This window comes from Patiria miniata, unplaced genomic scaffold (assembly GCF_015706575.1).
Source record: "Patiria miniata isolate m_02_andy unplaced genomic scaffold, ASM1570657v1 HiC_scaffold_17, whole genome shotgun sequence".
In the NCBI taxonomy this organism is placed as follows: Eukaryota; Metazoa; Echinodermata; class Asteroidea; order Valvatida; family Asterinidae; genus Patiria; species Patiria miniata.
This window is the reverse complement of record NW_024037055.1, coordinates 6,108,388-6,134,791: the sequence shown is the minus strand read 5'-3', so window position 1 is coordinate 6,134,791 and position 26,404 is coordinate 6,108,388. Positions and strand designations below refer to the sequence as shown.

General features: G+C 40.8%; 1 protein-coding gene across 1 annotated transcript; it reads left to right on the top strand.

Moving 5' to 3' along the window:
* Nucleotides 1–219: 219 nt before the first annotated feature.
* On the top strand, nucleotides 220–25,743 carry LOC119723645 (importin-5-like). Its single transcript, XM_038194416.1, has 23 exons — nucleotides 220–351; nucleotides 5,794–5,874; nucleotides 8,157–8,349; nucleotides 9,051–9,153; nucleotides 10,001–10,097; nucleotides 11,055–11,159; nucleotides 11,879–12,004; nucleotides 12,236–12,356; nucleotides 12,539–12,733; nucleotides 13,153–13,277; nucleotides 14,733–14,996; nucleotides 15,529–15,747; nucleotides 15,902–16,118; nucleotides 17,384–17,602; nucleotides 18,286–18,458; nucleotides 19,102–19,213; nucleotides 19,683–19,738; nucleotides 19,870–19,992; nucleotides 20,116–20,190; nucleotides 20,996–21,140; nucleotides 22,080–22,308; nucleotides 22,458–22,599; nucleotides 22,838–25,743. The coding sequence occupies exons 1-23, from the start codon at nucleotides 262–264 to the stop codon at nucleotides 22,928–22,930; spliced, it is 3,303 nt and encodes a 1,100-aa protein (XP_038050344.1). The 5' UTR covers nucleotides 220–261; the 3' UTR covers nucleotides 22,931–25,743.
* Nucleotides 25,744–26,404: the final 661 nt, after the last annotated feature.

Genomic DNA, 26,404 nt, shown 5'->3' with positions numbered 1-26,404 from the left:
GACAGCCTCTTCCAAATATAAAAAGTGAAACGTCTGATATCATCAAAGGAACTAATTTAAAGCCAATAATATAGTAAAATATAATTCACATTTTTAAAGCTTTAACTTTTAGGACGGGAATATTAATTTTAAGAATATGTAGACAACATTTGTTTCATAACTTGTTTTATAATTCTAGCTTAGTGGCTGTATTACGCGCCAAATTTTCGGAAAAGTTCAAAGGTTAAATTGCAAATTTCGCGCACTCACTTGTCGACGATCATGGCGGCCATGGCGAATGAACAAGAGCAATTTGAAAGCCTCTTGGCTTCATTAATGTCCCCAGACAACGACGTCCGGAATCAATCAGAGGTAATTGCTTTATTATACGAACCACCCATCATTCTTCAATCGTCCCATGTAGTTTGATAGGGATTCAGTGAAAGATTTGGGAGTAAGCGCGATCGGTGTACATGTTTGGTATTTGTCAAAAATTTCGCCGTGTCGAAATAATGTGCACGCGTTTTCTATTGGGATTGGGTGGTGCGTGCATTCATGCGTTGTGTGTCTGGTGTGGCTGGCATGCTACATGTGTGACGTGTGCGTGTCTATGTTGTCAAAATGCTTGGGTGGCAGTGGCTGGCAGCACGTGCGTGTGTCTGCTGCATGCTGAATCGTGCCTTTTTATGCTCCATAATTTAGACCCCCATAATTTCCTTGTTCAAAACAACTATTAAATGATCATGCTAGTGTAGTCATTGTGCAATGTTGTGTTGTACCATGTGTACTGTCATGACTGTAGTTCTTAATTCTTTACACAGACATTATTCATATTATTTATTACTTTATAACTAATATTAATAACTTAATTTGCTTCACAAATTTCCTCAAAACTGCAATATTGCCAATATGTTTGATCAATTCAAAGTCAAGAGTCCTATTTCATTATTTTGTTATTTTTAACAATAACATGTGTTTAAAATGTCAAAATCATGGCATAATATTAATAATACTTAATAATAATCGTGATCATGATGATAATAATAGGCGTACTCATTTTTAAATGATGTTACGTTATTTTTTCAAGATGTTGAAAACGGCATGAACATAAGAATTCCCTGCATGGACATCACTAATTTTCCCCTGCAGTAGCCTAGGCTATCGGTTATCACATTATTCACAGCCATCAGAAAGCGATATTAAACATGTCCTAAAATTAAAAAGTCAAATTCAGCAGGGAAAATATCTCCAAATATTGAAGCATTTACCATGTTTACTGAAAACCATTTTTCAGACCAGTCTCATAGGGGTTGTGCATAGGGTGTCAAGTGATGTCCAGGTATGGATCTCTTTCCGTTTGACGTGAACCGGTTCTGAATTGTTGTGGTTCTTAACCCTAACCCCCTAGGCCCTTGTTGCTTACAAGCGTCCTCAATCCTCCAAAATCCTCCAAAATTTTGCAACTCCGCCTAAATTTTTCAAAATTGTCAGACAGTCCTGCCTCAAAATGCATTCATCCTCAATCCTCCAAAATCCTCCTCATCCCAAAACTTTGCACTCATGTTTAAATGAAGGATAACCAACGCCAAATCCCTCAAAATCATCAGACAGTCCTGCCTCAAAATGCATTCATCCTCAATCCTCCAAAATCCTCTTGTGCTTCAATCACCATTCATCCTCAATCCTCCAAAATCCTCATGTGCTTCAATCACCATTCATCCTCAATCCTCCAGAATCCTCATTTGATTCAATCACCATTCATCCTCAGTCCTCTAGAATCCTCCAAAACCGCCAGGAGGATTTTGGAGGAGTGAGGTGGTTTAGGGTTAATGGATAGCGTGCTGGACTAGGAATCACGAGAATGCGCCGGATTTGATTCTCTGCCAGTACACTCATTTTGAAAATTCCCCCCCCCCCCCTAAAAAAAGGAAGAGTTTTCTTCCTTTATTGTTTTAAATCGAATCCCACATTTTCTGATTGGTTGCTTTGGATTTTGTTTTTTAGGAAAATAAAATCCGAAATTGTATTAGGTCTGATCCCCGTCTCATGAATATGAAGGCACAAAGACAATGAGAGCATGAAACCAGATGAACAGTTGTCACAGTTAAAATGTCTTAGCCCCCAAAAACATTAAAAATGTGCACATTTGTTACCGTGCTGGTAAAAGAGCTTTATATTTTCACTTTTTAACATGTTGGAATGTAACATTTTAGAAAACAAATATTTTTTTCAGTGAATAGATTTGTATGCCATTTCGTAATAGCCTCGTTTATTAAATCTTCAACAAACTTTAACATTAGAAATGTGAACAGTCTACAACAAAATATACAGCATGATCACATCATGAAGAAATGAAAATAGTTGTATTCCTCAATGATCATTATTTGCAAATTTGAAAAATTTTAGAGAATTATTTTATGCTCTATGAATACATTATGATTTTTTTGGGCTTCATAAAGGCAGTGGATGTTGTGCCTGCTTCAATTTCCTTTTAACCCTAACCGCCCTGAATCCTCCAAAATCCTTTTTGCAAATTGGTGGAATTTGCAGGATTGAGGTTACATGGCAAAAGTGGGTTGCTGATTTCGAAGTACGCACTGTGTCAAGGTCTTGGGCCGGACCTTGTGTTATTTATGCTCAGCCGTGCATAAATTTAGCCCTTGATTAAACTTGACATCCTCCACACTGCTCCAGGATGTCATTGCCTCTGCCTTAACCTATTGACAGTCATAGCCAGAGGATTTTGCAGGATTCAGGCAGTGGTCATCCCTCCATGGACCATATACAAGAAATAGCGGAGGAATTTGCAGGATTGAGGATATATGTTATTTTTCCATGAGGCCAATTGGAGGATTTTGCAGGATTGAGGCTACATCCTAGCAAAAAGGCCTAGGGAGTTAGGGTTAATAAATGTCATATTTACAGAGAATTTCTCAGACTGGCCGATTATTGGCTGCGCAATTGTTAGTTCTACATGTACGTTGTCATAGAAATCAAAGACCTGATGTATTTCACTTCTTTCAAATAAAAAAGGAGGGAGAAAGATGTGGCATATTCATTCCTAAGGAGAAAGCGTGTTTTGTAGCCACACTACAACCTGTCAAACCTATCTTGTGCATGCATCGGTCTGTCAGCTCTGAGCTTGACAGGTTTAAGTGTAAGCCCCCCCCCCCCTTCTCCAGCTCTCAAGGGCCACAAACGGAAGTCATAAAGGAAGTGACATCACGGAGTCTCTGGAAGTTGTCCCCTTGAGTCAACCGTCGCAGTGTTCTATATTCAGCGCTGACTACTCGAGCAGCCAGATTTCTTTTCTTTCTTTTTTTTTTTTTTTTAGAAATGCTGACATCATCCAACCTGGGTTCTATTTGCCAATGTTGCAAAATAATCATGCTTTAATACTGATTCCCTTGGCATTTTTGCCAGGAGCCTTCTGAGATCCTCCCAAAGTTCCGAAACAGCAGAACCACATGTATGACACATATCTTTTTTTTTGTATACTTGTACAAGTTACTTACAAGGGGTATCATAAAGCACGTTCATTGAACTGTTACTTTAACTTTCAGTTTCAAGTGTATCAGGTCCCTGGAAAGTTACAGTGGCTAGACTCTATTCCAAACCATACACAATCCCACAAAAACCTCCTGTTTGGTTTTGAAAGATGTGGGAGGGTAAGAGAAGTATTTAAACTTGGTAATTAATTGAAACTGCTGATAATAATTCTAAGTTGGTGACAATCCACTGATCTCTATAATAAAGACTAGATAGCGTACAGAAAGCCGCAGCTAAGAAAGCCATTTGAAGCCATATTGGAAAGACCGGCTGGTGATCTATAAAGGGCAAGTTGGCAGTTGTGATTCACTTTTGTAAAACATCGTGGTTCGCCTGGTTTACCTTTCGTCCACCACCAACGACCGCGGTCCACAATTTTTCAAATGTGGTGGTTCAGTTTTTGAATGCCGCAGTTCACTTTTTGCGACATTTGGAAATATAGCCACGACGGAAATTTGTCCTTTTTAGAACATCATAACACGTGTACGTGACCAAAATGCGCGTCAAACCTTGATAACTGCGCGCTGTATATACGCGTAGAACATACGTATTATTAGCTGCCATTCTTGCAAGAGCGGGGTAAGCTGGTCAAAATTCAACTATGTGACTGGTGTATGAGCAACCGATATCCAGTCTTTATATAGAGTTCAGTATGACAATCTCTGGTGTTACTCTTAAGAGTGACTGGCACTTGGGTGATGCATCGTAGGCCGTTCAGCCGACTGTCTGTCACGCTGTCAGTGTACTTTGAAAAGTTAAAAATAGACTGGCTATTTATTTGATGACGCATATCTTATGTTAAACTACCTGCACTTATATGCATTGGGGAACATGAAAAGTGGATCCGAGTTGGGGACCAATTCCTATAATGATTTGAAGCCAAAAGGCGATCGAATGTTCCCATAATTTCACCTAGAATTTAATTAAAGGCTGGGTAGCTCGGTTGGTAGAGCACCCAAAGGGCAATCCGGAGGTCGCAGGTTCAAACCCACTCCAGTCAATTTCTTTTCTCAACTTCAAAAATCAATATGGTTTAGATTGTAGTGTCAAACACATGTCTACATTTCCTGCTGTGGCAATGAGGGGATACTCCTGTGAATTTCACAACTTCCTGAAATTGACCAGCTTTTCCTGTGTTTACAAACATCAGACTGCAGATATGAAGTGCACGTACACAAAATCCAACCATCACAGACGTTGGCATAGACTTGGGAAAGAGTGCGTTGCCACAGGATGTTGCCAACGTGGTTAAAAAACAATTCAAATAAACCACACAAAGACTGACTACTGTAGGCGCGTTATGATAAGTTTAAAGTTAATTTCCTATGGAAACATTCATTCTGAGCCAAGTAGTCCTTTCAGTCAAAATCAATCAAGTGACTGTTTTCAACAGTTAAGAATTCCCAGCCTACATGAAGCAAGATTGACTGGCTGTGACTCATTATGTAACTCGACATACCTTTGCTTTGGCTGTGGGTAATTGATAAGTCAGCTGTGCCCACAACTTGCCTGCTTTGTCTGTTCATGGTCTGTTGACTGAGTTTGACTAGTCACAGTGCTTGCTTGACATATGATTTGACTGCTAGTGACTAGCCTGTGTTAAAGTATAGCATGGGAAATGGAAATTTTGACTGTCGGTGACTGTTTAAATAGCAGGAGGGTTAACCCCCCAAAAATGACTGCAGTTGGGTTTGAACCGGCAACCTCCGGTTTGAACCCTGCTCCGGTCAATATCTTTATAATAAATTTAAAATTTAAAAAAAAAGTTGACAGAAACTGAATGGACTAAAAAAAAAATTGAAACATAAAAATAAATGAATGTTTAACATTTTCTGTAATTTAAGCCATGAGTAAATTTTATAACAAACCCACATGAAATAAGAATTAAGAAAGTTGGTTTAGTTCTAAGTTTCACTTTGAATCAGTCAAAATGATTGAAGATTTGCTAGCATTATGACTACCTAGGCCTAAATACTCAGTCCAGCCATTTTCGTTGCGAGATCTTTTCAAGAAGTTTAACCCTAACAGAACTCGACCCATCTAACCCCAACGGCATGTTTTGTTGGAATCTGGTACAGTACCCCTAAACTGACAGTCTTTTACATTGCGTTGAGCAGACCTCCAGAATCAAAGTCAGAAATATGGTGTTGGAATTTGCCAGGATGGGTATGGTTCCTAGTAAATCATGCTAGGGAGTTAGGGTTAATTAAAACAAATTTGTTAAGAGGCTTGTTGTAACGCTGTTCTTTTCTCTTGTATTTTCAGGCAGCGTATGAAAACATCCCAACTGCGACAAAGATTCAGTTTCTGGTCCGCTCTTTCCGCAATGCAGAGGTTCCAGCAGAGGTAACGAAAAAAAATCTCCCTGAATTTTTTTATTTTTTTTTTTTTTTAATTAGGATATCAATCTTAATAATAATTTGGGAGGCTAATCATCCTTACTCGCAGCTGGGATGCTGAATTGCGAAGGACGCGGCTACAACGTGGTCGGGCCGCTGGCACGTAAAGGCGCCTCTGGCTGCCGGCCACATCGACCCATATATGACCACGGAGCACAGCCTGAGATCGAAAGTGTTTGATTTTTCCGGAGGGAGGGAAACCGGAGGGCCCGAAGAAAAACCCTCGTGGCACAGGAGAGAACCAACGCACAACTCTACTCACATGCAATCCGTGGCCAGGATTCGAACCGTGGTCACCTTGGTGAGAGGCGAGCGCTTTACGCACACGCCACCCGTGCCAAATTTGTCAACCAAATTTGTTCCCCAGTGGTTTCAAGTCTAAAGACCACGGAAATTAATGAATATTTGTTCGGTGGCAATTTACATACCTGTTAGTGCGTTCTTTTTCCATTAGGGCTGTCTGTTCTCGAATAATTTAGTATTTGATTACTCGAAACTGTGTTTGACCGAATGTTCAGGTATTTGAAACTGCCAGCTGCAACTGTGTTGCCGCCAGCTGCAACTGTGTTGCCGCACCTGTCAAAAGTTGCACAAATTTGGTTGCGGCGAATGATATGGAGTGTTTTGCAGTACGTATTTTATGTCTAGGGCGTTTAACCTGCTAAACGGATAGACCCAATGAACAGCCATCGACAAAAACGTTACCCTTGACAAATAAAAGTGGCACCTGACAATGAAACGCTGCAACTTTATGATAAAATAACATCTCATTCTTGTGTGTATGTGGATAGTTGGGGTGGTTTTTTTTTGGGGGGGGGGGATATTCAAAGCGACAAAATAGCTATTGTTATATTCTGTTGATGAACGAATATTCAAATATTTGATATATTCGGGCAGCCCTACATTTTTATTCTGTGCATAACTACAAAAAAAACCTTTTTGTAGAAAAACTACCCTTTGACATTTATTCATACTGTAGTGAAGTAAGTAAAGTTGATTTCCTTACGTTCCAAATTTGTATCAAAAAGTCCCATAACTTGGAAAAAAAAGGACACTCTGCATAAGGCTTCATTGAGAAAAGTACACAGCTAAATTATTTGGCCTTGGGACGAAACACAAGGAAACGGTTGAAATCCTGGTTATCGCAGTGATGTCAACACTCTGTGACAGAAGCATGATTCATTGTTTCACAAAATAAAACTTTGACCTTGCACACCGAAAATGATACGTGCGTGTAGCTGCTCTTTGCCATCAGTTCTGATAAAGGAAAAATTCACATTGTACATTTTCAGCAAGCTCATTAAGTGTGGAATCTGTTGGTTACCGTCACGGCGGTCAGGAAATGGCAGTCCGTCCTCTTTCGCTTTCAAATCGTTGTTTTGGAAACTCGGTTTCCTTTTTAACCCATTTTGGGAATTTTTGCTAGTATGCAACCTCAATCCTGCAAAATCTTCCAACTGCCTCCGTGTAAAAATTGCGTACAGCCTCAATCCTGCAAAATCCTCCGTTATTTCTTGATTGTGGTCCTTGGAGGGGTGACCACTGCCTCAATCCTGCAAAATCTTCCGGCAATCACCATCAGTATGTTGAGGCAGAGCCGGTGACATCCTGGAACAGTGCGGAGGATTTTAAGTATAATCTAGGCCTAAAGATTTTAAGTATAATCTAGGTCTGGCTTAAAACCTTGAAACGGTGCATCCTCCAAAATCAGCCGCACATTTTTACACTCATGAGCTATCCAGCCCTATGTTGACGGTTCCCAAATTCGTCAATATCTTTGTTCAAGAGGTGCTAGTCAGAAGCCATTAACCTTTATATGCCATGTAGCCAGGGATCATGTCCACGGTCACAATGCTAGCAACATTAGCAATGCTGCAAACCTGGGAAGTAACAAAACGGGGATCACTCAAAGAGAAGAACGGCGTTTTGTTACAAATCTTCATATAAACCACAAAAGGAAACTGACAAGATTCATTATTATAATTTTGAAAGTTGAACAAAGAAATTGACTGGAGCGGGTTTTGAACCAGTGACCTCCGGATTACCGTTCCGGTGCTCTACCAACTGAGAACTGTCCAGCCCTATGTTGGCGGTTCCCCAGTTGTTCAAACCCGTTCCACTCAAATTTCTTTGTTCAACTTTGAAAATTAAAAGATGAAATATGCAAACACTTTAGAAAATGGAACAACTTTTACTTTGGCTGATCTTGCTTTATTTTTATTTTTTCAGTCACGACAAATGGCCGCAGTGCTTCTGCGGCGGGTCATCAGCACATATCATGACCAGGTCTGGCCCTCTTTAGGGGCGGAGTCCCAACAGTGGATTAAGGTGGAGCTTCTGAATGGAATCCAACAGGAGAACACCCCACTGGTACAGAGGAGGATTTGTGATGCGGCCTCTGAGCTGGCCAGAAATTTGGTCGGTGAGTCAAACATTTGCAACTACGGACCTTATTCTTGAGGAAACCATTTTGGTCATGTTCCCAGACTGTATTTTATGAAATTGGAACTTTTGAATGGGATGGTGCCTGACTGTTTTGCCTTCTAGCCGTAGGTCATGTCTGAAACGGGCTTCCAGAGCTACGGCTACGTCTATTGTCAGCGCGTCCCCACGTATTTTCAATAGGCGCAGACCTAGATGTAGACCTAGCCAGCTGATGCAGCCTCACTTTCCATTTCTGTTAAAATGTGGCTTAAAACATTAGGGTATGTTTAATCCCAAATTTTAAATTATTCATCAGAGTAGACTGGTATTAATTTGTAATTTATTTGGGTCATTGCTTTGATTTCTCTTCGCAAGTTCCAAAAATGAAGATTTTACCTCGCTTTCAAATCAGTATGGCCGATCCGTGAATAAAGCCCATGGAAAAAGTGAGGTTATGCAGGCTGAAAATTGGCCGAGACGTGCCGTTAAAATTGTACTCAATGGTATGCAATGTGACAAAATGTCATTTATGAATTAAAAAATGGGGAAAAAAATTCCACACCACTTCTATCCAGTTTCATAGTAGACTCTCCAAAAAAGGAAAGATGAAATCTTAACCCCGTTTTTTTATAAACAAGAATTATTGACAGATTGAGAGTAAAGTTGAAGGTTTTTTGGGTTGGTTTTTATTTATTATAGATGCAGATGGCGAGCTGCTTTGGACTGAAATTCTGGAATTCCTGTTCAGTTGTGCAACATCCGAGAATGTTGCCCTTAAAGAAAGTGCATTACACATCTTCAAGTAAGGAAACAAATATTTAAAGACGTTTTTCCACAGTACGCCAACAACTTTATGAAATGAAGAACCAGAATTGAAAATGAATTTCTCAACTGTTAGTTTTTCTATTTTATTGTCACTATTGAAATCATTTTAAAAAATGGTTTTTTGGTGTTACAAAGACAAAAACTAATTGAATTACTAACACATTACAATACTTTGAAAATTCCACATACAGTCAGGTTTGTTTTTTGTTATATAGGCCTAATTAGCAATTTGAGGTTTGACTATGGAGTGCAAATGTCCTTGTATGTCAAAATTGTCATCGGCACCACGAACTGACACTCATGTGCACGTGAGTGCCCTACACGCGCGCGTATTTACAGAACCGGGATATTTTGGGTTTCACGAACTGACGTCCTCCACAGTGCGACATTTTTAGAGCACACCCCGTACATTTTCGGTGTCACGAACTAACACTGATCTTAATTTCACCAATTAAAACACTTTTTAATTAAAATGTATAAGCACACAAGTATACAGATGGATTAACCTCGTGTGAAATCTTTCAAGCCGTTTTTCTCCGTTCTGTATTGCCGTATCATACTTGGGTGTCAGTTCGTGAAAACGAAAATCTTCCTATTTTGCGTCAGTGTCGATGTGTGCACGCACTACCGTATGTCAGTTCGTGAAACCGAAATTGTTCATTACGTGGTTTTCACTATCAGACACCCACTTGCATGTGAGTGTCAGTTCGTGATGACGAAATGAGAAGCTTAGGTGGCCCTTTACTGCCACCCTTTACTGGAACATGAAAGCGTTCTTGACGCTGCTCCCTAGTTGTTAGCATTTTGTTTTCTTTTACTCTCAGCAACCATCCGGGTATTTTTGGCAACCGGCAGGGACACTACCTTGAAGTCATCAAGCAGATGTTAGCCCAGTGCATTACAGAACAGCAGCAGCTCAGTGTAAATTCCTCATTTTTTTTTCAAATCTATTTTTCAATATTTGTTATGGTTTCAAGGGGAACAGAAATAAGACAAAGGCAGTGAAAACCACGGTTGAATTGCCGTGTAATGTGTAATTTTTTTAGTTGAATTAAAGGAAGAGTATATCATTTGGAGCTATCCAGAAAGTGACCGACAAAATTATTGTTGAAAAGCATACTTGGTTTAAAGGTAGTAATGGCACTAAACTCCCTGTGAAATTATTCTTTCTGGCATGCTGTCATTTTGAAGAAAACAATAAAAGAAGGTCATTTCCAAAGATGTGTCTAAAGACGCATTTTTGGAAATTTCCGTTAGTAGTTCATTTTAAAATTCGTCAAATCCGTGAATGAGTGCGCGCAAGCATTGACACGACGGACACGCGCACGCGGTTGCAATAATGCATCCGTTCAGTGCGTGACATCGCGTAGCTGCAATCGGCTAAATGAGAACGTGTCCTGGACGCTGATTTCCGGCGCAGTTCAAAACATGACTCAGCAAGTTTTGAATTGAAATCTAGAATACTTTCTCAGAATATACAGCATTCACTGAGCTAAAACTTCATCAGGTTAGTTGTTAAGCACCGTTCTTTATATTTGTAACACTTTTGTTGTTTAAAACGGGGAAAAATGCACAAATTACAAGTGATATACTCTACCTTTAAATCTATGTCTAAAGGAAGTCATTTTGGGATAGAAGGCCACACTTTTCAGTGCATGATAGGGCTGCAATTAGGTCATTTTCCTGGCACAGCAAGTGGAAATATTTTCTTTTGGCAGTTTAGCAGCTTTACATCAATTTAAAAGTAAAAACTTGTAAAACAAAAACTTGAAATCATAGCAACATTCTGTACACCAATTGGCGTCATAAAAAATATGGCTTTTAATTTTGCTTTTGGAAAGTTAATCCTGTCTCACTGTGCCTTGGCTTTCTCTCCAGGTACGGATACTAGCAGCGAAAGCCATCATCTCATTCATGCTTGCTCAAGGGAGCGACGCGGCAACCCAGAAGCACTTTGCCCATCTCATACCCCCAGTCATACAGGTAAGGCCCATGTACATGTATTAACCCTAACCTTGCCAGACGCAGCACAGTGCATCAGGTGTAACAGTCTGTTGGACTTTGCTGCATTCAGCCATCAACATGGTTGTGTAAACAGCCACTTCTGAGACAATGAGAGCTAGTCCCATAGAACAATGCCACAGTTGCATCCTGCTGCACAATAGTGACCACAGACTCTGAGGCAGTTTGGTCTTGAAATTTTTTACCTGATGGATCTTGTTACACTGAGCAGGGTGATCGTTTTGACAAGTGTTGCATGATGCTGCATGTAGCTGGGTTTCTAGCCAAAATAACATGAAGGATTACGGTTACTTTTTGAATTCACGTATTGGCTCCATAGATTGAACAGCAATTTGATTTCGCTGGTCAGCTGCACTGTTTATCAATTTTGCATTTGGAAATCGGTGTTGGCTAGTTTTATTTCAAATAAACAAAGACGCTGACAAAAGGGGGAACCACCAACATAGGGCTGTATAGCTCAGTTGGTAGAGCACCGGAACGGCAATCCAGAGGTCGCAGGTTCAAGCTCCGCTCCAGTCAATTTCCTTGTTCAACTTTAAAATTGCTTTAGTTCGCAGAACCCATGTATTGGCTCCATGTGTGGCCTAAACAAGGGGCTCTTTACTAATTGCCCCTGCTTAACTACCATACAGCCTCCAAAAGTACTTGAATATCAACCAAGCAATTTTCTTGATTTTCAGGCATGCGTGGAAAGTGTGAGAGTCGGTGATGACGACACATTATTGAAGAGTTTCATCGAGCTGGAGGAGTCCGTTCCCAAGCTGGTCAGACCAAACCTGGAAACAGTCGTCGTCTTGGCTCTAAATGTGAGAATTGTTATTTGACGATGGTCGGCCGACCATCGTTTGAAACTGATACAAAAATTCCACTTTTCCTGAAAATGACAGCGCACCAGGTGCCATGATTTCACAGGATGTTTGAGACTGTTACTCACTTACAGTCCAGTAAGGTGTTTCATAATAATTAGGTAGTTTTGTATTTTGATGTTTGCAAATGTTGTATATTACCTTTAAAGCTATCCTATTTTGTTTCTGTAGATTGTTGAGGACACAAACTTAACGGACAGCTGGAGACAACTTGGGCTTGAAATGATCGTCACGTTAGCTGAGACTGCCCCAGCAATGTTGAGAAAGCTACCGCAGTACATACCACACATCAGTGAGTCAAGTAGTTCATCTTGATTCCTTCAAGATTGTAAAAATTGACTTCAAATTTGAAAACGGGTGGTTATGATAATGTTAAACCATTTCATCTTTTTTTAATAAACCGCCAAGGTGGACATGCATTGTTATTCTTAACATTAATCTGGAGAGGATTAAGATTTTAAACTTTTTTTCCAGTTTCTAAGATGCTTTCGATGATGGTGGATCTGGAAGAGGACCCAGACTGGGCAATGGGTGACGACGTCGATGACGATGATGCCGACTCGAACGCCGTCGCCGGAGAGAGCGCCCTCGACCGCTTCGCCTGCGGTATCGGAGGGAAGACCATGTTGCCGCAGATCAAGACGTCGATACCTCCAATGTTGCAAAATCGTAAGAGAAGTTTGAAGACAAGTTCTAAGAAAAAGACATCACGATGGTATTATTTTATCTTGAGTTAACCCCTAACGCTTCCAGATGCAACGTGGTGCAACAGGAGGGTTTCTCCTGTTTATTTCTATTTATTTTGGGTTTTTCACAAGATGGCTTAACCGACCCGAACCAGACTGACCCGAAAAGCGCAAACCCAAAACCGAATCTGACCCGACCAGACTGAAATGATGGAAAAACTGACCCAACTCGAAATCGGTTTTGGGTCGGGTCAGTTTTCAGTTTTGTGTCGGGTTTGCACAACATAATGTTGCATGTGTTGCATCGGGCAGGGTTTCTAGACAAAATATCTTGGAGAGTTTGGGTAAATATTTTGCATTTCACAGGAATAATTGTAGAAAGTTGATTTTGTTTTTGCCTAGCTGACTGGCGTTACCGGCACGCTGCACTGATGGCCATCTCAGCGGTTGGTGAGGGATGTCACAAACAGATGGAAGCCATGTTGGGACAGATTGTAGAGTCTGTCCTTCCTTTCCTTGGAGATCAGGTAAGTTTGTTAACCGTAATTCCCTCAACACTTTTGCTCAGAACCTTTCTAAATTCCTCTAAAATCCTCACCCATGGCCAAGTTCGCGCAAGGACTATAGTTGACCAATGGTTAACTAACGTTTGCCCGAACTCTGTCTAGTCGACGGTGGTTGACTACGCTAGTTGACTATTTGGAACCAGCCTACTGGGCCTGGTTGCATCGCTGGTAACCAATAGCCGCGCGCATTCATCACGTACAGCAGAGAGCCAGGAGAGCCAGGAAGTTTTGCGACGACATTTTGACCAGCGTTTGACTAGAGACGTTCGCACATTGCTATCAGTGCGCAGGCGTAAGGTACGTCACAAATCAACCACTGGTCCACTAATGGTCCTTGCCCGAACTTGGCCCATGCTGAAACCAAATGGCAGTCTTGTAATTTCAAGGGATGTCAAGCTCAGTAATACTGGCTGGAATCTACCTTCCTCAATCTTACAAAATCCTCCAATGTGTACGAAGCCAATGGCACGCTATTTGTACCTACCAAGTTTCAAGGAGCATCAAGCCCCATGAAAAGTAATAGTGGCTGGGCTCTACCTTCCTCAATCCTACAAAATCCTCCACTGTGTATGAAACCAATGGCACACTCTTTGTACCTACCAAGTTTCATTTGGTGTCAAGCCCCATGTTATGTAATACTGGCTGGACTCTACCTTCCTCAATCCTACAAAATCCTGCACTGTGTATGAAACCAATGGCACACTCTTTGTTCGTAGCAAGTTTCAAGTGGTATCAAGCCCTTTGTAAAGTAACAGTGGCTGGGCTCTACCTTCCTCAATCCTACAAAATCCTCCACTGTGTATGAAACCAAAGGCATGCTCTTTGTGCCCACCAAGTTCAAGCCCATGTAATGTAATACTAGTTGGACTCTACCTTCCTCAATCCTACAAATTCTTCAAACTTCTAGAGATCGGGAAGGTCACAGTTTTTTCCTTTTAGTGCTCATTCCCAACTTCTTATGACATTCTTTTAAAGAAACAAACTAAACGGGTTAAGATATCTTTAGTTTAAAGCAAAATATCTTGGGTTCGAGCTCCCCAAAAGTAGTATTTCCCGAAAGGCATTGAAAACGACAGCACACCAGGTGTCATTATTTAACAGGATGCTTGAGACTAATATTCACACACAGTCAAGTACAGTTGAGTCTCGTTATAACAAACTCGTTCAGACCTAGCCAAATTGTTTGTTATATCAGAATTTTGTATTAAGAGGAACATCAGTCCCATTCATTGTGCACATAAATGCACAGTCGGAACCAAGGCTTTATGTTTGTTATAACCAGAATTTTGTACTAACGAGAGTCGACTGTACATTATTTTCATAATAATTTGGTAGTTTTGTTTTTTGATGTTGCAAATGTTGTATATTATTCCCTTTAAACTTGAAACAAAAAATGTTCTTCTCTTTCCGCTGCAGCACCCAAGGGTCCGTTACGCTACTTGCAACGCCCTCGGCCAGATGGCGACAGACTTTGCGCAGACCTTTGAGCGTAAGTTTCACCAGAAGGTCATTCCGGGTCTCTTGGCTGTCCTGGACGATCATGACCATCCCAGGGTGCAGGCTCACGCCGGCGCTGCGTTGGTCAACTTCAGCGAGGCCTGCCCCAAGAACCTGCTCCTGCCTTACCTCGACGCCATCTTGACCAAGCTGGAGGTCGTTCTGAATCAGAAAATAAAAGAGGTAACGTATAGAATAACTCCCATTTTTAAGTCTGGTTTAAAGAGTCGGACCGAACCAACAAATAATGGGAGTGACTCAAATCCAAAGAGAATTTGGCTTCCGAAAGCCCAATCTTACGTACTAATTTGCAAGGGAGCACAACGGACAATCTTTCGCATGAAGTTACTTCGGTCTAATTGTTTCAAACATTAAACACAATTTTAATGTTGGGAATAATTTAATCTGGCCAAGTCAATGGTATGTGCCTCGCTCGCGTAGTGCTAAAAATATGGAGATTGGCGGTGTTGTACCCGCGGTTTAAAACTGCCCACATGACAGGCTCTCAACCAATAGGAATGGGTAAACTGTCTCAGGTATTTATGAATACAATATAAAGCAAAGTGCTAATTGATTAAAGTAAATTGTGACATCAAGCTTGGTATCAAGTTATTACAGCTGGGCATCGCGGTCTTGAATTCTTCAAATCATTCTTACAAAAACAGGGCTGAGTTTTTGATGTTCTATTTTTTTATTTATTTATTTTTTTTTTCAGTTGGTTCCCACCGGCGCCAAACTGGTCCTGGAACAGATGGTAACCACGCTGGCTGCAGTGGCAGACACCTCGGAAGAGACGTTCCTGCAATACTACGACCGTTTCATGCCCATCTTGAAATACATTGTCCAGAATGCAAACATGAAAGAGTTGAGGTTACTGAGAGGGAAGACAATCGAGTGCATCAGTCTCATCGGGCTGGCTGTAGGAAGGGAAAAGGTTTGTCCCAAAAAAAAAAGTTTTTCTCTCATCAGATGATCAGTTATGACGATTCATCAAAACACTTGACTGTTAATTTCCTTGCCCTGCCCCGCCCCCCCCCCCCCAAATTATCTTGCCCTGCCCCCTTAATGCTGGTTTTTCTGCACCACAGTTTTCACTGGACGGCAACGACGTCATGCAGCTGCTGCTCAAGTCGCAAGTCAACCCCAACGAGCAAGAGGACGACGATCCGCAGGTGTCGTACATGATCTCGGCCTGGGGGCGCATGTGTAAGATCCTGGGGCGTGATTTCCAGCAATACCTGCCCCTCGTTATGGGACCTACCATCAAGACGGCGTCGCTCAAGCCCGAGGTTGCCTTACTGGACGGTAAGTTTTAGGGAGTCCGGAAGGTTGGTTAAAAACTACTGGCTTTACCTGTAAGAAAAATCAGTGTTGTGTTTTTAGTATGATTATTATTTTCCGTATGGCAAATATTTTTCAAGAGCAGGCATCGTTTTTTTTTAGCATGGGGATTTCTCCCCATAGTCAGCTAGGGGTAGCACCGCTCAGGTAATCCAGATGAGACCGCTGGTTGTAACTACTCATTGTTATATCGATAATTCGTCGTGTCCGTGCAACAAGGTCATATTTCCTAAAATGGGCCGTACGTGAAACGCGAGTTTCAGAATGTTCAAAGGTCGTATCTCACTTCTAATAACCCGGATGTACACACAAAGTCAATGGATGTCAAGATACGACCTTGTTGCACGGAGCGTATTCGCGTGAGATACGACTTTGTTGCAGAATGGAGTTATGAATGCAAAACGCGAGTTTTAGAATGTCAAAAGGTCGTATATCGCTTAAAATAACCGGGATGTACACGCAAAGTCAATGGACGTCGAGATACGACCTTGTTGCACGGAGCGTATTCGCGTGAGATACGACTTTGTTGGAGAATGGAGTTACGACCTTGTTGCACTGACGCGACAAATTGTGATATGTGAATGCCGTGATAAGGAGTAACAATATGGAAACTAGGGGTGTGCATCAGAACCGGGTATTCGAGTAACCAACCGCTGATGTCAGGAACCAGTTCCAGATTATGGGATCGGGTACCCGTAACCAACTTTATAAAGCACTAAGCAACTTCTCAGACAACAAAAAATAGTGAATGCCATTTGTGGGTTATTTTCAAAATGAAGACCAGGCGACATGGAAAACCAAACCACTTTCACGTTAATGTGCATTTTAATGCGCAACAGATGCTCTTGAAACTTACAGTTTACACCATAAAGCTTTAAAACCCTTCAGACAACTTCCAGGATTTGAAAAGTTTGGGGTTGGTTTCTTTTACGGGTACCCGGATACCCGGTTTTTACTTCAATAGGGTACCCGGTTCCTGTACTACCCGTAAATGCTCACCACTAATCGAAACCTGTGTCTCTAACTTTGGGACAAAAGAGGGGCTGTTTCAGGCAACAGAAGTCACAATTTGTGGATAACGCATCTATTAATTGCAAACAAACCTGTCTCCAATTTGATAGTCGGAGAACAATTCTTGAGGCATTTTCAGTTAGCCATGGAAATCCCCAGTTCTTCCTCATCTGCGTGCCTCAAGTTCGTAAAATTTTCTCTTCCCAATTTTGCTGTAGCCGAAGAGGCCAAAACGATGACAGAAGACGAAGGTTGGGAGTTTGTAAACCTGGGCGAGCAGCAGAGCTTCGGCATCAAGACGGCAGGCTTGGAAGACAAGAGCACAGCTTGCCAGATGCTGGTCTGCTACGCCAAGGAACTCAAGGAGGCCTTCGCTGAGTACACAGAGGAGGTCGCTAAGATCATGGTTCCTCTGCTCAAGTTCTATTTCCATGACAATATCCTTTTCTCTGCTCCGATCTCTGGCCCTAACTTAGGAACCGACCAGGAAACCTTCCACAAAATCTGGCATTTTAAAAATAATAACAACTGGATTTATAGAGCGCCAAATTGCCAAAGGATATAAGGCGCTATAACAAAGAAATTGACAATCGACAAGGGAAAGAAGACCAAAAAAAAGAGGACAGCCAGCTATGTTTTGGGGAAAAGATGGGTCTTGAGAGCCTTTTTGAAAGACAGAACACTGCCAGAATTTCTGATGGGGGTGGGTAGGCTATTCCATAACTAGGGGGCAGCAATGGAGAAGGCCCTGTCACCAGCCTGTTTACGTGACTTGGGGATGACAAGGGACTCTCCAGCAGAAGAACGAAGGGAGTAAGGACGGTTCTGCATTGTGAGAAGAGAGGAGAGATAATCTGGTGCAGAGTGTTTCAGTGATTTGTAAGTAACCAATAGTGACTTCTATCTTTTCCCCAAAGTAATTTCTGATGTCATTATTACATCAAAATCCAGCAAAACATGTTTTAACTTTAGTCTCTATCCCGCACACAGAAGCTCCCTTAAGCAGTCACAAAGCACAGTTTCCTGTCACTGCACGGTGACAATAAACCTCACTCAAACCAGGTTTCAAGACGATGAAATCATTTGTAGTGCAGTTAGTTTTCCTTGACTCGCAGTCCACTGGTCAGATATACAGCTGCAGAGTCAATGCCGCTGCTTTTGGAGTGCGTCAAGGACAAAGGTGACGAGTACATCAGCCGCATGTGGAGTTACATGTACCCAGAGATGATTAAAGCCGTACAGACGGAACCAGAGGTGGAAATACTACAGGAGCACATGGACTCTCTCTCAAAGGTTCGATCTTAAAATTCATTGGATTTTTTTTTTCGAGGAACACACGATCCGTATTTTTTTTAATACCCTTTGGTCATTGGGCATTATGGAATCTTCTTGAATTCTCAAAAGTCCTCCACTTAGCCGGAAAAGGATGTAAAGTAATACTGGCTTTCTGAATCCCACAAATGTCCTTGTGGATTTTCTAGGATGTAGGAAGGTTGGGGTAAAGTTGACCTGAGGAGGGTTGGGGTAAAGTTAACTTTAGGATGGTTGGGGTGAAGTTGACCTTAGGAGGGTTTAGGTAAAGTTAACCGTCGGAGGGTTTGGGTAAGGTTAACTTTAGGAGGGTTTGGGTAAAGTTGACCTTAAGCTATTGGAGTAAAGTTAACATTAGGAGGGTTGGGGTAAAGTTAACCTTGGGAGGGTTGGGTAAAGTTAACCTTAGGAGGTTTGGGGTAGACAACTCGAACAGGGATGATAACCATGAGAAAATGAGGCTAGTAAATTAAAAGAAGCTACCAGTATGTTCACAAGTTTATGTTTTCCTCATTTAATGATTTTTGTCACCAACAGGCATCCTGTTACAAAACATTGACTGACCAGTTTTTAGAGAATCTAGCATTAAATCCAAGTGTCCCCTTTTTTATTTCTTTGTTTTCAGTGCATAGAGTTTCTGGGTTCGGGTTGCCTTACCAACGAGCAGATGCAGGAGATCTCCAAGACGTTGATTGACATGCTTGAGGAGCATTTCAAGAGACAGGCAGACAGGCAAGGTGAGTTTGTAAACCAAGACGACCCTGGATAGGATGTACCCAAACGAGCATCAGTGAGTTTTGATCTTGATGTATTATTTTAATTGTCCGATATTAGCTTCAGTGCTTACGTTTCCAGTTTCAGGTTTGAATGGTATTCCACATTATTATAGAGCCAGTACTAGATACAAATTGGTGCCTTGAAGATAGAGTACATCATTAGCAGCTATCCAAAAAGTGACTGGCAAAATTATTGTTCAAAAACTTATTTGGTTTATAAGATAGTAATGGCACTAAGAAGTCCCTGTGAAATTATTCTTTCTGGCATGTTGTCATTTTGAAAAAAACAATTAAAGAATGTCATTTCCAATGATGCCTCTAAAGATACATTTTTGGAAATTTCCGTTTATCCGTTTTTAATTCGGCGAAATTTGCAACCTTTTCTTTAAATAATTTCTTGATTGTGAATTTCTCTTTTCCTCTTTTTCAGAAAAGAGGAAAGACGAAGATTATGACGATGACGTCGAAGAGAATCTTCAGGATGAGGTTTGTTTTTTCTTTTTTGACTTCTTGTGAGTTAGGGAAGTGCAAATCGTTTCTTCCAACAAACGATGCACGGCTACAACACGGCATTATGTTTTGACTGGTTCTCTTTCATTTTTGTCATCATATTACAGCATCAGGACGATGCCTATCTTCTTAGTAAGGTCTCAGACGTCGTGCATGCCATCTTGGGCACACAGCGGGAGGCAGGGATACCGTTCTTTGAGCAGCTTCTCCCCCACGTTGTCAGACTGTTGGTGAGACTCAAATTTTTCATTTCGTATCAGTGTCGTATCACTCGGAATATTTATAAACGTTGATTACTTGAAATTTATTTCAATTACATATTGAATGTCGACTGGTTTCCTTCTTTCCAACAGTCAATAGAGCGGCCATGGACGGACAGGCAATGGGGAATTTGCGTATTTGACGATGTCATAGAGTACCTTGGGCCAGTAAGTATAGATTCAATCATTTTTTTTGTGATAACTTTAACCCTTTCATGCCCACATTGTTTATTGACTAAGCTCTCCCCAGGACCAAATTGTTTGCTCAGTCATGCGGAAATCACTAGAGCGTGAACAAAATTACCACGAGTCAAAAACTCACTTTTTTCAACCCAGATTTTCATTGCCAAGGAGTTATTAAAATCATAAATGTTGTGTGTAAAGTTTGTTCCTTGAACCTTACTCTTTTATGTGATGCAAAAATGAAGTCCATACGTGCAAATCGAAGAAAGTTATGCCTTTTTGTTCGTCTGGTCCCAATTATCAAACTGCAAGCCATTTCACCACATGACCAAATGGCACTCCATACCTCAAATTGTGCGTGGATACTTCTGAAGCACTTTTCTCATTTTTTTTGTATGGTAACACTATGAATAAACCACACCAATAGAAAGATCCGAAAACACTCTTTTAGCTGGTATATAGTTGATGTATGGGCGGCTAAACATATCAACATGCCGCCTTTCTGAAAAGTAGTGAATATATCTGTGTTGAGGGTGTTTTGTGTGTGGTTTCCTGGTCGACTAAAGTCGCCCATGGGAACCAGCAGGGGGCCACTTCTAGTCGACAAAAGTCGCCCATGGTAAGGAAAGGGTTAACAATTCAAACACTATAACTGTCAAAATATGTCTGAATTATCTCAATCTTCAATTTTCTGTTTTGTGCCATTTTGCAACTAAAATGTAATAAAAGTGTCAAAAAGCTGGTGAAGATTTAATTTGGTTTTCCCGCTTTTTTTTTTTTTTTGACTCAGAATTCCTTCAAATATCAGGAGTACTTCGTAAATCCCCTGCTGCAATTCATCTGTGACCGAAGCGCCGAGGTCAGACAGGCGGCAGCCTACGGCTGTGGGGTTATGGGAAAGTTCGGTGGACCGCAGTACGCACAGGCATGCTTAGGTAAGGTTGAAAGAAGTAGGTTATTAAATAAGTTCACATGTTGCTAAACTTCAATAATCACATTTTTTTTACAATCTGTAATATTTAGGGGGAGTGTGGCCTAGTGGTTCGGGTTCGTGACTCGTGATCAGAGGGTCAGGGGTTCAGATTCACTGCAGGTCATATGTTGCAACATCCAGGGGGAATAGAAATAGTCTCGGTCGTTTCATGCTACTGAAACTGAAGATAAACGCCAGCCAGATGGGCCACATTGGCTCATGACAGACTTTACAACTAATATTTAGATTTAAGTAAAGATGCAAAATTTCGTCAACTACGTGATACTTGTACTATTTACATTCAGAAAATACTGTGATGACAGACTAGTGCTGGGCGAGTAACCCGAGTACTCGAGTACACACGAGTAGTGTTTGCTACTCGTTGCTCCACTCGTGGTTTTTCATCTACTTGAGTACTCGTCCTGGGGCAAGTAGAGTAGGTAATCGGGAGTAGCAATTGGATTTTACAAGTGCTGACTCAGAAAAAAGTAACCACTTTGCGGTTTCTGCGCCAACTTGTCTTTTGTCTTAATACATCCCCAGCAATAAAGGAATCACTACCTCCATCTGTTTCCTTGGGATTCCACTAGCTCTCTCAACAAATAAATTTTCAAGTAAACTGAGCCAAAGGTTTGCACCTCGTAAGGATATCTCAGTGCTGAAGAGTGTGGTGTGTCTTCTATGCTGTTTATTAGTAATGTTTTAGTAATGTTTATGCCATATTTTCTGTATTTATTAGAATTTAGTGAACTAATCGCAAGTACTCGACTACTCGCAAGTAATTTCTCTGTTAGTATTCGAGTAGGAAAATCCACTACTTGCCCAGGTCTGATTACAGCTTCCTTATTCACTCTACAATATGGCTGATTTGGCTCTCTTTTTTTTTTCATTTGGTAAACAGAGGCAGTTCCGCGGCTCTCGGCAGTGATCGCAGACCCGCAGTCCAAATCCAGGGACAACCTCAACGCGACGGAGAATGCAATCGCTGCCGTTACTAAGATCCTGCAGCACAACAACAGCAAGCTGAACCTGGAAGAGCTGCTGCCCGTCTGGTTGTCGTGGCTACCGGTAACCGAGGACAAGGAGGAGGCGGTCCATGTTTACAGTTTCCTGTGTGATCTCATTGAATCGTGAGTAGAAATTTTTTTAAGAGACAGATCTGTCGTTTTTTTCCATTAAAAACAAAATGTAAAGATTGACACTGGTCAAAGTTGCTAGTGGACGACCTGAATTGGAATTCAGACCAAAAGTTAGAATTCGATCTTGTTTTTTCATTCAGAAACAATCCCATCATCCTCGGAGTCAACAACAGCAATCTGCCGAATCTTTTGGCCATCCTGGCTGAATCGTTCTCCAGCGATGCTCTGTGCGAAGACGAAAACGTTCTGCACCGCTGCATACACATCGTTAAGCAAATCCAGGTAGGGATGACTTTAAACCTTTTAAGGGTTTTTGTCTGTCGTCGTTGGGCTTCAGTTTTGCAATTTTGTCTCTGAATTTTAAATTATCTGTGGCGTGAGATTCACTCAGAAGCCTTTAATGACAAAACCCATAGGATTTTATAGGATTTGTTGTTCCGGAAACAAAAGATGGACCCATATTAGAACTAATAACATTTTTGAAATAAACCAACTAATTCTTTTTTTTTGTTTACACCAGAGCAACAACGAACTCTGGGCAGCCTGTGCCACACAACTGGCGACGGAACACCAGCAAGCTTTGTTCGACGCCCTCAAGATGCTGGAACTCTGAACCTTGACCCCAACGTACGGTTACCATGTTCCATTGGTGTGGTATGGCATCGCTCATTTGGAGCTGGGAAATTTTGAAATGGTGGAACCTGCACGTGGGTTTTTTTGGCACTGGGAGATAAGTAAGAGAATTTGCCAGGTTTTTTTTTTGGTGGTTGACGTGGATGGCAGCAATTTTAGTAGCCAGGTTGGTGGAAAGAAAGGAAGATCGCCGATTTTGTACTTCGGGTAAGAGTTGGAAAAAACCTAATTCTTCGGTGATTACTGGAGACATATGCACTGCCTGTTTTTGAATATCGTTTGTCATTTTCAACGTGGTGTTTGGCATTGAGGTTGTAACACGTGAATCAAAAATTGGCAGCCACCTTTTTTCTTCTTCGTAATGCAGGGTTGTCCAGTTTGGGTGTGCAGGTTGCCATTTCTATGTTGAAATTTTAAGATACAGGTTGCCAAGGAAATGCCTACTGACCTTATGGGTATGATGTCATGAGTCCTATAGAGAGATGCACAACATGACCTCACTGAGGTCAAATCTCGCATAAGTTTACTGTGGGAAAACGGCTGTGCATACCCTCTATTGAACACGTTGGCTGCTAAATTGTAAACATTTATTGTAAATTTACTAGACACCAATACAAGTTGTTGGTTATCAGTTGGGAGATTTGGGATGCCAACTGCAGCATGTTAGTTGCCAAATTTCAACTCGCGTGGTTGCAAATTTTACTTGTTAAATCGTAACTTGGATACTGTAATATCATTGGTCGAGAATGGCCACGTGTCCAGTCTGTAGAAATGCATATACATTGGTTAACCTCATATGCGTTGCGCGCGCGCGTGTAGAACCTGCACGTGCTCGCGACTGAGAGCTGCTATCGCTCAGTCTCATGCGTGCATATCCTGCAGGAAAGCATGCAGCGATTTAATTTATTTCTTGCATAGTGAGCTACGACCATTTATCGTTTTGACTTTAGGCACGATATAACAAATTCGCCTCAGGGGGGCTATTAGCCCCCCTCGGGTGTTAAAAACAGCATATCCCACATCACAGCAGTCAACCATTGTTAAAGGATGGATTCCAAAATCCACGTTGCAGATTTCTTTTTTTGCTCAATACATGTACCTCTAGCCAACCTTCAAATGCCTTTACATCAGAATTTTGCTTCATATCATTTAGGCACGCTTTAGAGATAAAAACGTTTAAAAATCTGGAAGGAATTTTACAAAATGCTATTTTTTATTCAGTCAGTCAGTAAATGTGTATTGATTATATGAAGCGGTTGTTTGCAATTTTTCATAAACGGAACTTTCTCCTGCTGCTTCTTTAAAACTGAGAAAAGCTGGATTGTTGTTTATCATGTACGAATCGAAGGAACTATATTTACATTGTAAAAAGAAAGTAGTAGACATGAATTGCAATGGATGCATTTCTCATAAAGTACCATTGATTTTCGTGTGAAACTTGTAACATATTTCTCGTCTTTCTTTGGGCGTTTCATAATCAATTGTAAGATAATTGTTCAGAGAAAAAAACAGTTCAGAGATGTGATTATTTTTCCATGGGTGGAGTCGAGTTTGGTCGACAGTCCTTGTTTTTTCTGATCTTTACGTTGAGCTTTAACAAAATGTGATAATTTTCTTTGTGAAATAGAAATCGCAACACAATCGAGGAATGTTTATAAAATGTGAAACATTGTGAACTTGGTTTTCCCAGACAATATTGCCATTTCGAATTCCATTTTTTTTTAAGTGCAAACAAAATTGTGTAATTTTGGGTCATAATGCAAAAATGTATTTTCAAGATGGAAAAAGTGTAAGATGTTATTGTACATGGTGCCACGCCCACACCTGCAACATTGTAATAATCTTGAAACCACAGAGAAGGTTGGAATACATGGATGTGTTTCTTGTGTTGTTTGGGGCATAGCAATATTTGGACTGGTAGGTTGGAACCCAACAAGGAGAAGTTGCTTTTAAAAGTCAAATCTCAGATCGCATGATTGTTTTGAGCAGGGTTTGTTATCTTGCTCCTACTCCTACACCAAGGGCGGATCGGGGGGGGGGGGGCGGGGGCCATGCCCCCCCCCCCCCCCCCCCAAAAAAAATGCGTACACCACCATCTCTTCCTCAAAAAGAATTGGTTGTAGTGTTCAGAAATTGCCTCAGATCGCATTACAGAGCATCTAGAATCAAAAAAAAAATTCGGGGCCCCGAACCCCTCGCCGTAATATTTTGGACCCACTTTTTAGGGGACCAAAATATTTTGTTTGGCCCCCAAAAAATTGTGTTCTGGATCCGCCCTTGTCCTAAACATACTGTAAGCCCCAGAGAGTTGCTTGGATTATGCTTTTGCGTTAAGCATGTACCAACCAAGCAAGTTCTGATTTCATTTTAATTTAAAATTAACCCTTTTTTTTAATGAAAATGGTTATCATTTATTACTATTTACAAACTCCAAATTGAACATTATGGATTGAAGTTAAGTTATTGGGTCACGTATAGTTATAGAGCCTTGAGTTTCTTCTCGAGTTCCAAGTTTGGAATTTGTCAAGGGCGAAAACTTACTCTAAACTTTAAAATGTACAAAAAAAGGAAAAATGCATTTTCGTGTTTGCCTGTACCATATTAGATGACCCTTTCTTTAAAAAAAAAATAAGTGCGTGAAATCTTTTACATTTCTCCTCGAGGAGTATTGTAGACCTAATACTTGTGGGGGGTTTCTTAGAATATAAGAATTACCTAAAATTATGAATGAAATTTAACACATTTAACACAGTATAAATAAATGTAAAGTGGTTTCTTTTGGAACAAAAAATACCTTGCGTTGTCGAGTCTTTTAGTAACTAATAATACATTTAATTTATTTGGGTATTTTCTTCTTTTTTGTCCCATTCTGGAATTTATTTGGGTAATCTTTCAAAAGTACAAAATATTGCAAATTTGGTTTAACAGCAAACGCGTCTTTTGCAAGTCCAAGGATATGGCGCCCTCAATAGATTTCTGATAAATATTCATATAAAAGTTTTCAAGTGATTTGCATATTAATGTCTGCACTCTTATATGGCCTTATTCACGAGTTGACCACTTTTGTCGAGTTCCCTGAATGTATTTCATTAATTGTTAACTGTTGAATGGGATGGCGCCAGACTATTTATGCAGGCACAATGCAGCCTTATTTTACTGTCATTTTTGTTTGTTAAATATGGCTTTTAACATAGAGAATGTTTAATTACAAATTTTAAATTATTCATTGAAGCAGACTGGAATTTATTATAAATTAATTTGCATTCATTTTTCTTCGCAAGTTCCAAAAATTAAAATTTTACCTAGCTCTCAATTCAATATGGCCGACTCGTGTATAAGGCCCATTCAGACCCATTCTGGAATTTTAATTCATTTGCCCAATCCGTCAAAAAGTACAAAATACAAAATGTATTTTAAAAATGTGTTTTTGCAAGTCCAATGATATGGCGCCCTT